At 48.1% G+C, this 17,077-nt stretch overlaps 2 protein-coding genes across 7 annotated transcripts in view; one reads left to right on the top strand and one right to left on the bottom strand.

The window, feature by feature from the left end:
• Positions 1-13,489, bottom strand: part of HSPD1 (heat shock protein family D (Hsp60) member 1) — a 111,913-nt gene extending 98,424 nt beyond the window's left edge. The window contains exons 1-2 of one of the 4 annotated variants that reach the window (XM_033947039.1): positions 13,421-13,489; positions 11,985-12,160 (exon numbers count right to left, since the gene is read on the bottom strand). In XM_033947039.1, the coding sequence (XP_033802930.1) occupies positions 11,985-12,158 (174 nt within the window). In that variant the 5' untranslated portion in view covers positions 12,159-12,160; positions 13,421-13,489. Of the gene's footprint in view, positions 1-11,984; positions 12,161-12,836; positions 12,973-13,144; positions 13,290-13,420 lie in introns of those variants that run through there. The other 3 variants (XM_033947037.1, XM_033947038.1, XM_033947040.1) reach the window with 3 other exon arrangements.
• LOC117361554 (MOB-like protein phocein) overlaps positions 12,898-17,077 on the top strand; it is a 132,497-nt gene continuing 128,317 nt past the window's right edge. Inside the window, exon 1 of one of the 3 annotated variants that reach the window (XM_033947047.1) lies at positions 12,898-13,114. In XM_033947047.1, the coding sequence (XP_033802938.1) occupies positions 12,935-13,114 (180 nt within the window). In that variant the 5' untranslated portion in view covers positions 12,898-12,934. Of the gene's footprint in view, positions 13,115-13,435; positions 13,592-17,077 lie in introns of those variants that run through there. The other 2 variants (XM_033947045.1, XM_033947046.1) reach the window with 2 other exon arrangements.

The following is a 17,077-nucleotide window of genomic DNA, read 5'->3' as shown; positions in this document are numbered from 1 at the left end:
ATCAGGAAAAGAAGCAGACTGTGGCCTCTGATCATTCATGAGGGAACATTCTGCAGTGACAGGCTGTTAAGACTGCAGCTTCAATTCCAGAAGAGATTCCAAGACCAAATCAACCAGGTGCATGCTTGAAAAAATCTGCACATAGTGGGATCATCCCCCAAATCTGGGGCTCCGCACTGCTCTGGATCTTGCAGATCCACCAAGTTCGCCAGATCCGTTACCGCTGCAGTGCCTCCCAATGAAAGCAGAGGTATAGAAAGTGTCCACCGCAACCGCAGGCACAGCCGGTTTACTTGCTAGCACCCCTGAAGAAAGGCAAAAGACCTTGGTCCTGAATAGCAAGGGTCCTTGTGACTGGTGCCGGAGGCGGTAGAAAGGAAACAGACAAACTTTTAATTAATATGCTTGATAAAGCATATTCACGAATTCTGCGAAAAATCCATCCTCCACAGCGGGAGCTGACCTCTATGCATCAATTTTAGACTGTTTGGAGGATTTGCAAGGTTTTTCGCCAGAGACGCACTTGTGTTTCACCAAAACATCGCCAGTGTGCTCCCCAGGGTCCCCTAACACCATTTTCATGGAGGTTGGGGCAGAAAGTGCTAGAAGGCCCTTTTTGGAGAGCGAATGAATCGAACCCAGGTAAGCCTTGCACCCCTTGCGGGCTGCAGTGCATGTGGAACACGGCTGCGCATCTGACACCCATCCACTGCAAGTGAGATATGAATTCATTCCATCCTGCCCGGGCTATGAAGTTCTCTTGCAAAAATGAAGCTTAGAAGTATGAAAAATACAGTCATGTGAAAAAATTAGGACACTCCATGAAATATTCAGTTCTTTCTTAAGAAACATTCACATATCGATGTCAAAATCTTTTATTTATCTCTGGAAAAGAAAGTGATGTAATTGCAGGTAAACAATAAAATTTTCCTTGATTTACTCATGAAATCAAAGATCCACAAAAATGTGTATTCTAAGGAATAAATTAGGACACCCTACACCCTAACAGCTAGTTTTACCCCCTTTGGCTGAAATAACTGCAGAGACACTTCTTGTAGCCAGCTACCAGTCTCTGGCATTGGTCTGAGGAAAGTTTGGCCCGCTCCTCAATGCAGAATTCTTTCAGCTGTGAGATGTTCGAGGGGTTTCTTGCATGCATAGCTCGTTTCAAATCACCCCACAGCATCTCAATGAGATTAAGATCACTCGGCCACTCGTCCAAGATTCTCCATTTCTTAGTTTTCAGCCAGCCCTTGGTGGATTGACTGGTATGTTTTGGGTCATTGTCGTGTTGCAGGGTCCAGTTCCGCTTTAATTTTCTTACAGATGGTCTCGAATGTTCCTCAAGCACCCTCTGATACATGGTAGAATTCATGGTGAATTCTATGATGGTGAGCTGGCCAGGTCCTGCTGCAGCAAAGCATCCTTAAAAGACAAACAGGAGAAACTGCCTTCGCACCAGAAAGGGGCACATAAACAACGAAGGAGACCAGATGGTGCTCAATCCTATTTATTAAACAGACTCAATACAATCATGTTTCGGCCCACAAGGGCCTGTCTCAGGAGGCTTGGTTTGAATGATAAAACCAATGACGTGGCAATCCAAATGTCCCAATATTGCAATAAAAACACTGAAAAAAGCAAAAAACAATTCTCCTAGGATCCACAACAAGCAGCAGACACCACTGGTGATTGGTAAAAAAAACAAACCACACACCACCAGCATCAGAGAGCCCCCGTTTCACACACGTGCTGGGCCTCTCTCATCAGTCATTTCAGCTTGCTTGCTTCAGTCTCCACCTGCTGGTCATGATGAGGTATATAACCCACTCGTAAAGATTCACCTCAACTGGTCTGGAGAGTGCTAAAGAATTTTTGTTGTTTACCTGCAATTACATTAGATGTTTTGGAGCTGGAGGGAAGCACAGTCTCTCCAGGTTTGAGGCCCAGCCATGGGGCCTAACTGCATGGGGAGGGGCCTAACTGAGTGGGCATCCCTCTTGCCAATTTTCTCTTGTGGTGGTGGTTGGGAATTCCCAGTGTCGCATTCGTCGGGGTCTTTGGAAGGCCCGTCATCAGCGTTGGGGGACTTTATGTGACAGATATTTTGCGTGTGTAACATGCAAAGTATCTGTGCCATTGAAAAAAATACAAAACAGTCAGACCTTGTCAGTTTTCATTAATACAACTGGTTTTTCATGCATAGCAAAATGCAGTGTTATTGCATTAATCGCTTGGCTACTTTGCATTGAGTTTTAGCCGGATGGGAAAATGGGCAATCAAGGGGAAAAAACACACGGTGAGCCATTTTGTGAATCAGGTCGGTAAAAGCGATTATTACTAAAGCTGACTTTAGTATATCTAGCCCTGAGACAGGACAGGATGCTCCCTCTATTCACATATTTAGAAAAAGAAAACTGCCTGGAAGAGCTTGTTTAGCTTTGTGTTCTTTCTAGGAGGCTACACACATTGGTCCTGTTTGTTTTTGAAGCCACTTTTTGCCAGTGTGTAACAGGACATGCAGCTACTTCATCTAAGATCAGCAATGTGGCTTTTGCTGCTTTCCCTCACTGCACAAGGTAAGCATTAATATTCTAATGTTACAAGTCATTGCGTGAAGATCTGTAGCTTGTACAAAAAAATACATTAAAAATAGGCAATAGTTTAAAATAAATAATCCTTTTCCTGTGGCAAGATACACTGCAATCATATTCCTGGTATTTGAGGCAGTGTTAACCACATTCTCATACACGAGTATTACTTTGTGTATGCTAAATCCAGAGATATTTGATATGAAAGTGTGTTTTAAAGATCAGTCTACTTTGTTTATCTTACAAAATAAAAAGGATTTTGTTTTTCTTACAAAATAAAAAGGATTCTCCCCCCACTCTTGATTCTCCTCTGATCTGAAGTGGGGAGTAATGTTGCTGTATGTGCATGTATGGGAGACTCGGTACTTAAAATAATCAGACACTTGAAAATAAGTACAAATTGGGACAATGGATTTAACAATGCCCTATTTTCCAACTTTATGCACAGAAAAACAACTGTTCTCCTCTCCCTGCCCTAATGTTCATTGTTGACTGAAAAATTCATTAATCTTGGTTGGCATATGTACAAGTATGTATCTATTCATAAACAGTATTTAAGGTAATTAACTAGTTGCCAGTTAGGGTATTGTCGAGCGGTCACTTTGTTGCTGTTGGCAGAGACTGCCATCTGGTCACTCAGACATCTCTGGTGTGTCTCTTTCTCTTTGGTTTCTTCTAGTCACTACCGGTCACTCGGGTCTCTTCCAGTCACCACGTTGATCCCCGAGGATCCATTGGTCACCAGTCAATCCAAGTTTGAGCTTGTTGGGGTTTAGGCGGATGCCAGAATACATTCCCCAAAGCACACCAGGTGGAGCCAGTTCCTGGACACAGGAGTTAAAAGTTCAAATGCTTTATTTCAAATTTCAAACTACACCAACAAAACACTGGAACCTAGACCCAACATGGGCTATATTTCAGCAAATTTAGCCTTCTGGTTCCTGGAAAATCCACTGCTCTTGACGACATCTTCTGGAAGTCTGATATTGTTTAAATTTTGCGAGGGTGTATCTGGGTAGATTCCCTGTGCAGTCTGGAATGGTCATTCACAATTCATGAGTCCATTATCTGGCTATCTTCTTCAGATGTAGTATCCAAGCTTTGTACATGCCCCTCTTGCTCCTGTATGTCCAAAGGTTCTATTCTTTCCCAAGTACTGTATCTTGTACTGCTATTTTCCTCTCCCAAAAAAAACATACATTCCCCCAAGGGTCACTCTTAGGAGTTCCTCTTGCCAGGAACTCTCCCTCACTTGTCTTTCTAGGCTCCTGGTCTTGTCTGTAAGCTCCTGTTTCTCTCTGGGTGAGATCTGTTCCAACTTGACAACATGTCATTGGTCCCCAGGCCTTGAACTGAGCAACATTGGCTTAGTGACTGTTCCTATTTTTGGCTTTAAGTCCTACCTTTACTGGTACAGAAGGAGAAATTAGGTTCTTACCTGCTAATTTACTTTCTTTTAGCTTCTCCAGACCAGTAGAGGTTAACTTTACGAATGGGTATATATCTAATCATGACCAGCAGGTGGAGACTGAAAACAAAACTTTGGGACAGTATATCCTAGCCCCTCCTCTCTATTTCCCTCAGTCTGCCGAATAGCCAAGCAGAACCAAGAACTGGAAAAAAACAGAGAGAAAAAACAATACTCCGAAAGGAGTAACAAATAACATACCCAAAATGCTGTTGGAAAATGCAGAGGAGAAATTCCCGAAGGAAGAATGTCCCCACAGCTCGCCAGCTAAGCCAGCCGAGCCACAGCCGCTGTTCTTCAATTCTCCCCGGCCCTAGAAAAATACTAGAACCCGCAGCAAAAACCAAAAACTGCCCGTGCAACAGCCCCAACAACAACAACAACAGACAGGGTGGGGACCTCTACTGGTCTGGAGAAGCTAAAAGAAAGTAAATTAGCAGGTAAGAACCTAATTTCTCCTTCTTTAGCACTCTCCAGACCAGTAGAGGTTAACTTTACGAATGGGACGTACCAAAGCAGTCCCTCTCACGGGCGGGACCCCCGAAGGGCCGATACCAGTACACGCTCACCGAACACCGCGTCCCGACGCGCCTGAACATCTACCCGATAATGTCTAACAAATGAATGCCAGGAGGACCAAACCGCAGCCTTACAAATATCCACTGGAGGCACGAGCGACGACTCAGCCCAAGAAGCCGCCTGACCCCGAGTGGAATGAGCCTTGAGAAACTCCGGAATAGGCTGCTGTTTCAGAAGATAAGCGGAAGCAATCGTCTCCTTGATCCAGCGCGCAATAATAGCCTTAGAAGCGCCAGCTCCCCGACGAGGACCCGCCAGGAGGACAAAGAGATGATCGGACTTCCGGAATTCCCGGGTCCGCTGCACATAAGAGCGAAGGACCCGACCGACATCCAACTTGCGCAGCTGCCGTTGCTCAGAAGAGCCCTCCCGACCACCCAAGACCGGGAGAACCACCGATTGATTGACATGAAAAGGAGAAACAACCTTCGGCAGAAAGGAAGGAACAGGCCGCAAGACGACCCGCTCCCTAGAAAACTCCAAGAAGGGAGCCCTACAAGAGAAAGCCTGCAGCTCAGAAACACGCCTAGCAGAAGTAATGGCCACCAAAAAGACCGCCTTCAAAGTAAGGTCCTTCAAAGAACAGACGTCCAAGGGCTCGAAAGGCGGACGCACCAAAACAGAGAGAACCAGATTAAGATCCCAAGAGGGAACCGAGGGCCGTAGGGGAGGCCTAAGCAACTTGGCCGCCCGCAAAAACCGAATCACATCAGGAAGAGCCGATAAACCGCTGACCTGACACCAACCCTCGAAAGGCCGACAGGGCCGCAAGATGAACCCGGAGAGAAGACCAAGCCAGGCCTCTATCCAGGCCATCCTGCAAGAACTCTAGAATGTGAGGCAGAGAAGCGCGAAAAGAGGTCACTCCCCGCGCCCGACACCATTCCTCAAAGAGACGCCAAACCCGCACATAAGCCCGAGAGGTAGAAAGCCTCCGGGACCCCAACAGAGTAGAGATCACCTTGTCTGAATATCCCTTCTTGCTAAGGCGACCCCTTTCAAGAGCCACGCCGTAAGACAGAAGGGAGACGGGTCGAACATGGGAATGGGACCCTGCATCAGAAGGTCGTCCGAGAGAAGCAGAGGAAGAGGATCCGCTACCAGGTGCCTCACCAGATCCGCATTCCACGGACGGCGAGGCCAATCCGGCGCCACCAGCACCACCAAACCCGGATGGTGAACAATGCGAAGAAGCACTCTGCCCACCAGCGGCCAAGGAGGGAACACATACAACAGCCCCTCCGTTGGCCACTGCTGGACCAGAGCATCCAGACCCTCGGCCAGACCGTCCCTGCGACGACTGAAGAAGCGGGGCACTTTGGCGTTGCCACCCGTGGCCATCAGGTCCATCAGGGGCTGCCCCCAAGCCTGCACTATCAACTGAAACGCCTCGGCGCCGAGACACCACTCTCCTGGATCTAGGAAGTGACGACTGAGGAAGTCTGCCTGAACATTTTCTACTCCGGCTATATGAGAGGCCGAGAGGTCCAGCAGATGGGACTCCGCCCAAACCATGAGCAGAGCCGCCTCCTGCGCCACCTTAGTGCTCTTGGTGCCCCCCTGACGATTGACATAAGCCACCGCCGTGGCATAGTCCGACAGCACTCTGACCGACTTGCCCAGCAACAGGGAGTGGAAAGCCAACAGCGCCAGACGGACCGCTCTGGTCTCCAACACGTTGATCGACCAGGCGGCCTCCTCCGCGGACCAGGTGCCCTGAGCTGAGTGACCCAAACACTGAGCCCCCCAACCCAGGAGACTCGCATCCGTCAGGAGCACCGTCCACTGCGGGAGATCCAGACCCACCCCCTGAACCAGGTGAGGGGTCTGGAGCCACCAACGCAGACTGCAGCGCGCCAAGCCTCGCAGGGGAACCGGAACATCCATCCCGTGCCTCTGGGGAGACCACCTCCGGAGCAGAGCATACTGGAGAGGACGCATGTGGGCCCGCGCCCACCTCACCACGTCCAGGGACGCCGCCATCGACCCCAAGACCTGGAGGAAATCTCGCGCCCAAGGACACCGGGACACCAAAAGCAGGCGAATCTGAGATTGCAATTTGCTCACCCGGCCCTCTGGGAGGAAGACCTTCCCCAAGGAGGTGTCGAACAGCACCCCTAGGTACTCCAGACGCTGAGCCGGGACCAACCGACTCTTGGAAAGGTTGACCACCCAGCCCAGCGACCGGAGAAACTCCACCACCCGAGCAGTAACCCGGGAGCTTTCCTGCAACGACTTTGCCCGAATTAACCAGTCGTCCAGGTAGGGGTGTACCAGGATGCCCTCCGACCGCAAGGCTGCCGCGACGACCACCATCACCTTGGTGAACGTCCGAGGAGCCGTGGCCAGCCCAAAGGGAAGCGCACAGAATTGATAGTGCCGACCCAAGATCGCAAAGCGCAGGAAACGCTGATGAGAGGCCCGAATGGGAACATGCAAGTAGGCCTCCGTCAGATCGAGAGAAGTGAGAAACTCCCCCGGCTGAACCGCCAGAATGACCGACCGCAGAGTTTCCATACGGAAAGAGGGAATCTTGAGAGCCCTGTTGACCCCTTTCAAATCGAGGATGGGCCGAAAAGTCCCCTCCTTCTTGGGCACCACAAAGTAAATGGAGTATCTGCCCGTGCCCCACTCTGGAGAGGGCACCGGAACAACTGCCCTAAGATCTAGCAAGCGCTGAAGGGTCTGGCGAAAAGCCTGCGTCTTCCCCGGAGTCTGACATGGAGAAGCGAGGAAAAAAATCCGGCAGAGAGCGGGCGAACTCCAGGGCATAACCGTCCCGCACCACCTCCAGGATCCACTGATCGGACGTGATCTCGGCCCATTTGGGGAAAAATTCGCGCAGCCGAGCCCCCACCGGAACCAAAGGGGGCGCCGGCAAGGCGTCATTGTGCAGGACGGGAAGCGGGGGAACCGGCGGAGGGATTCCCTGCCCCCCGACGGGCCCCCCGAAAGGGCTGCATGCGCTGGAAGAACCGACCCCGGGAAAATCCCGGAGACTGGAAAGAAGCAGCCCCACGCCCAGGGCGATACTTGCGAAAATCCCGCAAACGCCCCCGGGCCGCACCCCCCCGAGACGCCGGGCGGGCACGGTCCTCCGGCAGACGGGGAACTTTCGAGTCCGACAGAGTCTGAATCAACTTATCCAAGTCCTCTCAAAACAAAAACGACCCCCGAAAGGGAAATTTAGTAAGCTTAGCTTTGGACGCAGCATCCGCCGCCCAAGCGCGCAGCCACAACACACGCCTTGCGGCCACACCAAAAGCCATAGACTTAGCCGAGATCCGCACCAAGTCCTATAGAGCATCTGAGAGGAATGAGGCCGCCATCTCAATCTTCGCTACCTCCTGATCCACCAGAGACCAGTCGTCAGACTCTCGATCCAAGACCCGCTCCGCCCACCGAAACACGGCGCGAGCGACCAGTCCCCCACAAATAGCCGCCTGGACCCCAAAGACAGAGACCTGAAAATTTTGCTTAAGGATGCTCTCCAATTTGCGCTCCTCAGAGTCCCGCAAGGCAGAACCGCCCTCAACAGGCACGGTATGCCGCTTGGAAATTGCCGAGACCACCGCATCCACGACTGGCGAAGCTAACGTAGCCCGATCCCCTTCAGGAATGGGATACAGGCGAGCCATGCTGCGCGCCAGCCGAAACGGCGTCTCCGGCGTTTTCCACTGCTCCAGAATAATATCCCGAATATCCTGATGCATAGGAAAAGAGCGGGAAACGGAACGGATCCCCCGTAACAGGGGGTCCCCCACATGCGGAGTCTCCGGCGGCGCGTCCTCAAAACGCAAAACCGAAGAAACCTGCTGAATAAGGTCAGGCAGCTCATCTTTCTGAAAAAGGCGCACCACGGACGCCTCGTCACTGGAGAACGGGAAATCCGACAACCCGCCGCCAGCTTCCGTCCCCTCCAGAGAGTCCTGGAACTCCTCAGAAGGGTCCAGGTCCTCCTCCAGACCGACCCGTTCCTCCGACCACAAATTCTCATCCCACGACACCCGCGGACGCTTGGACAAGGGAGGCGGCGGAGGGGACGTCACGCCAGACGAGAGAGGCAAAGCCGCAGGGAGCGCGGAGGAAAACCCACCCCCCGAAACCCCCTGGGCGCAACCGGGACCCCCAGCCGCCTGAAAATAGGCTCTGCATAAAGAAAAGAAAAATTCAGGAGAAAAAAACCCCCGAGGGTCCCAAGGGACTCCCTGCCACAGCAGGGGACCCAGCAGAACCTTGCCCCTGCATAGTCAAAACAGGGGGAAGGTCACCTGAGGTGGAAGACAAAATGGAGGGGCCAGACAGAGAAGATGGCGGTTTTCCCGCCAAAAAAGCTCCCTCCATAGCCTGAAGCGGCTGAGAAACCTGAATAGTCTCAGCCGCTAAAGCAGGCAAGCCGGCATCAGCTGTCAAAAAATCAGCTGAGAGGGAATCCTCTAAAACCCAACCGTCGGCGGTTTGGGGAATCCCTCCGTGGGCGGACGGAGAAGACCGGGCTTCCCCACCGTTCCCTGCCGACTCGCGAAGCACCATCGGCGGGGAGCTCTGGGCGCCTGCAGCCGCTGCCGACGGAGCTCCACCACCTCACCGACCCAAACCGCCGAGTTCAGGCCGGCCGCGAGTGCCTCGCGGCTGGACTCAAATGTGTCCTACTCCCCCGGAGAAGGGCACAATTGCTCCATACGCGACCTAGCTATAAAAAAGTGCCGGTTACATGAAAAAATACAGTAAAATACAGTTTTCTTAAAGGGAAATAACCCTTCAGACCAGCACTACCTCAGGATTTTTTTTTTTTTTACAGAACAGACTCCACAGGCTCTCGAAACAATATGCCTTGCTTGACTTAGGGGGCAAGGCTTACTGCTGAGGCTCCTCTAAAAAAATGTGGGGAGGTGGAGGAAGTGGGGGGAGGGACCCCGCTCGTGACCCGCCGGGTTTGACACCCCCGAGGTCGGACGAACCCCCAAACAGGGCCCGACCAAGCTCCGTCCGGCCAAAAACAGGGACAATAAACCCCTAAACAAATTCCAACAGCCCTACCAAGGGAGATGGGCACAGATCACTCACACCTGCTGGAGACTGAAAGAAGACTGAGGGAAATAGAGAGGAGGGGCTAGGATATACTGTCCCAAAGTTTTGTTTTCAGTCTCCACCTGCTGGTCATGATTAGATATATACCCATTCGTAAAGTTAACCTCTACTGGTCTGGAGAGTGCTAAAGAAGTCTTATTTCTTAATGTGCAATGTGTGCTGTTATTCAGTTACCTTGAATACTTTGCCTTCGTTTGCAATATGTTGAAAACTATGGGATATACTGGGAGGAGTCAATCTGCCATAAGGACATTTTTCTAATGGACACCATGGGATTTGCTTGAAAGGGAAAATAGGTCACATACCAGAGAAATGTTTAGGGGTTATTTATTTATTTATATCATCATCAAGGGTACCACTCCTCTCAACTAACCTTTCTATGATGTTTCCCACACACATCCTGGGTCACTTTGTTCTTTTAATTGCATAGACATTATGCTTAACGTGACCATTTATTTTTTTTCCTCAAAACGGAACATCTATGAATTGTCAGTCCTGCCCCCCAATCCCACCCTAACCCTGCCCCAATCCTGCCCCCAATTTCTTCCATTCATTTTTCACGTACACATACTATCTTATTAATTTATAATGGTAACCAAAAATTTTTTAAAAAACTACACAGCACACTATACGCAGAGAAAATGTTAATCATCATTTTTTTTTTTTTTTGGGGGGGGGGGGGTTCCAAAGATGTCAAGGCAGATGACTTTAAAATATGCAATGTCACCTCAGTAACTATAGAAAAACAGACAAATATAGTGCAAAATATAGACAGCAGATATAAATTCTCAAAACTGACACATTTTGATCACTAAATTGAAAATAAAATCATTTTTCCTACGTTTGCTGTCTGGTGATTTCATGAGTCTCTGGTTGCGTTTCCTTCTGACTGTGCATCCTTTCTTTCATTTCTTTCTGCACTCAGGCACAATAATTGTCCCTTTCTATTCCCTCCCTCCTTCCTATGTCCTTAGTGCTCCTTCCCATGTCCTTACTGTCCCCAGTTCCTCCTTCCCATGTCCTTAGTGCCCCTTCCTGTGTCTTTAGTGCCTCCTTCCCATGTCCTTAGTGTCCTTTCCTGTGTCTTTAGTCCCCCAGTGCTCCTTCCTATGTCCTTTAGTGCCCCTTCCTATGTCCTTAGGGCCCCAGGTGCCTCCTTCCCATGTCCACTGATGCCTAACCTCTGCACATCCGAAAGCAGATTCACTTAGTTTGGGCACATCATCATCACCTTGCCATTCCAAATGAAGTGGACTACAGATGCTGCACAGTGAAGTACAGATGCTGCTGAAAAGTTCTGGCTACACCACCTGTTAATTTCCAGCAGCGACCGCCGCTGTTGGGCCAGAACTTTTAATCAGCATCTGTACTTTTTCCACACACATATACTCTGTTTTTGCTGCCTACTCTGCTGAGAAGTTTTCACTAAAGCGCGACCGCAGGAACTCTAGCGGTCACGCAGCTGAACGCGCACTGCACTTTGGTAGTCGTAGTTCTGACGCTCACCATTTCCACCCCTAGATTCGTGGAGAAACTACAAGCCCTGGGATGCCCGAGAGATTTCAGGATCAATCACTTTATCCCTGTGCCTCAGTTCTAATCTCTGGCTCTGTCACTGATTCTTTGTATGTGACCTCAGGGTAAGTCACTTTACTACCCAGCTTGGCTTCCTCCTGCCAGTGCCTTCCCTGCCCCCGCTTGCACATTGGAAAGAAGGCTTCTGGACGCAAGAAGCAGCGGCTGCGGCGGACCAGGATTTGATCGGCGCTGTAGGGAGAGAAGGTGGGAAGCAGGCTTTAGCACGGCAGGGAGGGAGGGGAAGCGATCGCCCGTCCCGTTGTCCCTGCTCACAGCTTTGGGACGCTGTCCCTGAAAACAGGACATTTCGGCATCCCGAAGCGGTGGGTCAGGATGAGACGGTCGGTCCCATAATAGGACAGTCCCGTTGAAAACGGGACATATGGTCACCGTAATTATGCCGCACTTTAATATGGTGTGTAGTAATGGTTTCTGACAGCAGTACTAAAACCCTTTTTGCACCACTCACCAGGAAAACCCATGGCAAAAAATGGCCATAATAAACCTGGGGTAATGTAATGTCTTCTGCCATCAGCCCCAAAGTGGGGAGTGAGAATAGGCAATGGCGTTAAGACAGGTGGTTATACTCAAAGGCAAACTGGGACATACAACTATTATCTTCAGTTTAGTATACATATGCCCTACTATTGTATCTTACACTAAACAAGATACGATACCTTCGGCCCCATGGTAAGTGCCACAGCGTCTGCCAGGAGATCGACACCTTGTAGCATGAGAGCTCTTGCATCTACTCCGAATTTGACATCTTTAGCATAGGCTCGCCTGATGTGAGGAGCCAGTACCCTGGGCACTAAGCTGAAGCGACGCAAGGCTGTGGGCAAACGGAGCATGGCTGAAAGAAAGAAGAAAAAAAAAACCCCAACACACCAGCAGGCATGAATTAAAAATGTGATAAAATGTTAGTGCTTACTAACCATGAGGTGCAAGTGTAATCACTGAAAAAAAATAGCTTTCTTTAACAATTTAACAAAAAAAGAATTAGGATAGCATATTCAGAATTTTCCCAAGAAATCTAGTACAAATGAGGATATTCCCATCTAACTGTACTACTCCTACAGATATTAACCGTTTCTGGTGGATTGTAGGAAAAGCATGAGTTAACAGCACTAAATACCCCAATATTTATAAACTATAGAACAAAAGAGAATCAAACTTAAAACGCCTTTTATATGACCAACTCTTAAAGCTACACAATTTTGAAAACACGTAGAAATTAAAGAAAAATCACATCATTACAGAAAATACCTCTTATTGACTATGGATAACCGATCATTTAACATACGAAATCATTGACTAGGACAGAACCCTACAGGCCTCTAACCACGTGCGCCTCCATCAAGACGTAAAAGGTCAAAGCCCTGAATGCAGAAGCTCCCCCAAAGCTTCCCGAGATGATGCATCCTCACAACATTAACTTCTCTCTTTGTATCTCCCCTACTAAAAATATAATTTCCTACATAACACTAACTCTAAAACTCCATGACAATTAGGGTTACACCCCTACTTACCGAACAAATTGCAAGAGCGACACGCGGGGCACTAACACGCAGAGAACTACAAGCAAATTGTTCCGGTGCTCTGCTCTTCTATCTCCGCTCGCGCGCACATGAGGCAGCTCTATCCGGGTAACCCAACCCCGGAATCAGCATATCTCGGGCGCCGTCCTAATAAGCTCCACCTCCTCCTCCAGCTCGCTGTGGCCTCACTGGAAATCTACCGGGAAACGAGCATCTCCCACCTACCCGTCACTTTATGTCAGTGTAAAAGAAATGTTCGCCAGCAGCAGGTAAAACCATAACCAGGTTTTCAGGGTTACCTTGCATCTATCCTCCTGCACTCCCGGGGTCACGAGTTCTGCACTATGCTCAGTCCGGGGTTCCGCTTCCAGAACGTTCTGGAAACGCTTGGACTTTGCCAAGGTCAGAGGTAACGTTGCGCAATTTCTGGTCGCTTTCTGAAAAGTCATCTTTAAGCGCGAAGATGGGTGACTCTACAACTATCCCCCCCCCCCATTCCTACTACCCCCACCACCATAGTTCGGGCTCGAACGGGACCTGGGAGAATGTATCGGAATAGAAAAAAAAAGCCATACTTTACGATAAAGTAAAGATTGAATAGAAGGCAAATTCCTGATATGCCAAACAAGAGTGAAGGAGGATGAGGGTGGTAGCTTAGGGTCGCGCATGCGCGGAGCTTCCTTCTTATATTGTGTGCCCAAGACCGTAGTCCTATTTGGCGCTGGGTACGCGGGGTATAAGTAATGGTGAGTTTTATTTATTATCTATATGTTTAGTTGTTAGGGAAAATAAGGTTCCTTTTTCGGTACTGAGATATTTGGATCTTTAGCTGTTCCTTTCCGCTAGCCTGCATTTCACGTGTTTCTGTAGAAGGGAGAGGCCTCGTGGTCTATAATGTGCGCTATAATGGGCCAGAGAGAAAGAAGCGTGTTTTGTAAGTGGCGGGCTCCTATTCTACATATATTCATGCAAATGGTATAGAAGACTATTTTTGGGGTTAGCTGTCTCTTCAACCCTATAATTCAAAATACAAAGACCTTTTCTACTTTTTCTTTATAATTTTACAATAAGTATCAAGCATAACTTGTACAGAAAGCAAAATCCAAGCCAAGAACTTATTAATTTAGCAAACATATAATCAAAAGTAAATCAAACAAATCTGCTTAAATTTCGGCTCAAGTTCTCATTGAGATCCAAAATGCAACCTAAAGCGAGATTTTTAATTAACAACATATAAAGAAGAAAAGGACAACTAGTTATACTGAGCGAGGTACTTTTTCAAACTTGTAATTCTTCATGATCACTGACTAGAAATCTTGTAAACTGCGTTGAATTCTTGTCGAATCTTGCGATATAGAAGAAAATATATGGTATACCTTGTTGGACTTTTGGTCAGGTCTTGTATGGAGGTGAGGAGTGACCTAGTGAGAATGATATGGGGACAAATTTGTTTTCCGTCCTGCGGATCTCAGTATCCCCATCCCGTCCCCGCCAGTTCCGTTTCTGTCCCATTCCTGCAGCTCTGCCTTAATCGCACATGCCTCGGACAGAGACAGAACGGGAAATTAAGATCCCGTGTGAGATTGTGGGATCAAATCCCCAGTGCTGCCCCTTGTGACCCTGGGCAAGTCCTTTAATCCTCCATTGCCTCAGGTACAAAATAAGTATATCTATATAAACCACAAAAAGGATGTATGCAAATCCTATTCCTTCCCTTTGTATGGGTGGTGTATCCTAATGTTCTAATTTGTATTGGCCATATTGTGCAGGGTATGTTTTGTTAACTAGGTAGATAATAAAGTGACTGCTGTTGTCATTAGAAAGGAGTAGCATTATATTGATCATTTTAAATCTAAACTTTACAAAATAAGTGAAGAGGTGGATAAGGAAACTTTTGTGCAATACTGTAAGTGATTTGCCTGACTTATAACAAAATGTATGCATAACTATTTAATTTGCTAAAGATACAGTTTGACAAGAAGTAGGAAACGCTTCAATTGGATTTTACAGTTTTAAATTGTAAATAAATGAATCCAATTTTAGAGGCCTGCAGATGACCTTGTATATCTGCAACAATGTCACTTTAAATCTTATACAACAGGGGAAATGGGCAGCTCTGGTTAAGTGCCACAAACTAGATTGGTTTTTAGGATATCTGTAACAAAAATACTTGAGGCTTGCATATAGTGGAAGCAGTTCATTTAATACTTCTGGAAGAATTTTGCACTCAAATTTGCAAATTCTGTAAGTTTATTATTTTTGCTAATTATCCAGAATTTTAGTATAAATTCAGTATTTTCATTAAATTATACTAGAGAAAAAATGTTCAAGTGTTTCACACCTTGGTGATGTTCTTCTAACAGCACATCTTTGTAAAATAATTCCTTAATGAAGTTGGGGGGGGGTCCATCGTACTTACTTCACTTTGTCTTTATGTTGTTGAAAAACGTTCCTGAAAGTTGATTTATTTTAATAAATTCAGAATAAAAAAACTTTTGTTGTCTGAGCAGTTTATTTTTCCATTCACTTAGGTCCCAGAGTCCCTCTTCTGCTTTTCTTTCATTTTTTTAGCACCTGCTTCCCTCCCCTCCTCAGTTTTTGTACTGAATGTCCCTGTGTCTAGCAGTCTTTCTATGCCTCTCTCAATGCTCTCTCAATCATTCTACTCTGTCTGTTCCTCTCTGTGCCCAGCATTGCATCAGTGTCCCTGTCTCTTAAGCTCAGTCCTCATCTAGGAACTCTTCCGTTTCTAGGAAATCTTCTCTGTTTCTGTGCTGTTTTTCTGTATAGGATTTTCCACTCCTGCTTTGAATACTGCCAGAGACAGAGCATGATGTGATTCTGGCAGCCCGTTGAGGCATAGGGCGTGGCAATAAAGAACGAACAGAGTTCACGGGGGGAGGGGGGAAGCATATAGGGAAATAAGTGTGGAGAGATATTGAGGGGCTACAGAGTGAATGCACTTGTAAATCAGTAAGAGGAGTTTGAACAATATTCGTAAACGCATGGGGAGCCAGTGAAATGACTTGAGGAGAGGGGTAATGTGAGCATAGCGGTGACGGGACAAAAGTGCTCGAGACTTCAGCATGCTGACACTGGAGTGCAGACAATTTGGCACAAGACCCCAGCGTACTGCCGAAAAACATACTTTTAAAGAGCTCTGGGGGTGTGGGGGGGTAACCCCCCTTTACTTCATAGTCTTTGCACTGCCATTGGGGGGGGTGTTGGGGGTGCAACCCCCCACATTATAGAGAAAACTTCACTTTTTCCTAAAAAACAGGAAAAGGTTAAGTTTACTCTATAATTGAGGGTTCCAACACCCCCCCCCCCAATGGCAGCACAAAGGGTATGAAGTAAACTGGGGGGGGGTTCCCACTCACTCCCCACATTGGGGCTCTTTAAAGGTAAGTGTTTTGGCGGTGCACTGGGGTCTTGCGCCAAATTGTCTGCGCTCCAATGTCAGCGCGGCACACTAATGACTATGAACCGAGCATAGCAGTAGAGAATGACATGGGGGAAAAAATCTGTCCCCATGACCACTGTTCCCACCCCTGCGCCTACTATCCCCGCAGCATCCATACAAGCCTCAGTACTGCAATATTTAGCTTATTCCTTCCTTATAAATCAAAGTTCTGGCTCCTGAACTAGAGAAAGGGATGCTCAGCTGGCAGGGCTTTGTTTATAAATTTTTATCAACACAACTAATATAGGGCTAGATTCACAAAGCAAACTGATCGTGTACCGATTGGTTTGCGACCCCGGCCCGATTCACTTACCTGTCTTCCGACCAGCCTCCAATCCGCGCATGCAAATGAGGGCAATGGCATGCAAAGTAGGCAGGGACGCGATTCATTAAACAAAACCCTGCAACACCAACTGGGCTGGCTGATCAAAAAAAAAAAAAAAAAGCGACTTCTGAAGACCAGTCGCTGAAGCCCTTTGCGACTGCCCTGCCTTCTGCAGCCCTGCTTTCTGCCCTTTCATCCCCGATCTCCTGCTGCCCTGAATGCCTCCTGCAGCCCTGAACGTGCCTGCCTCCCCCGAATACCCTGCCTGCCTGCCCCAACTCTCCCACTCTTCCCCGCACTGCAAGCCTGTGGTTTTAAATGGTTGTATTGTTTGGCAAGCGAGAGGGTGGATTGGAAGGATGAATTTGAAATGTATGAAGTTGGCATGTGATGGGATTCAAGCCAAAGAGTTTAGCAGTTGAGGCACAAGAGCGCAGGTAATGG

Source organism: Geotrypetes seraphini, chromosome 5, assembly GCF_902459505.1.
Source record: "Geotrypetes seraphini chromosome 5, aGeoSer1.1, whole genome shotgun sequence".
NCBI classification, from domain to species: domain Eukaryota; kingdom Metazoa; phylum Chordata; class Amphibia; order Gymnophiona; family Dermophiidae; genus Geotrypetes; species Geotrypetes seraphini.
Note: the sequence above shows the minus strand (reverse complement) of the source record. Positions and strands in the feature narration are given on the sequence as shown.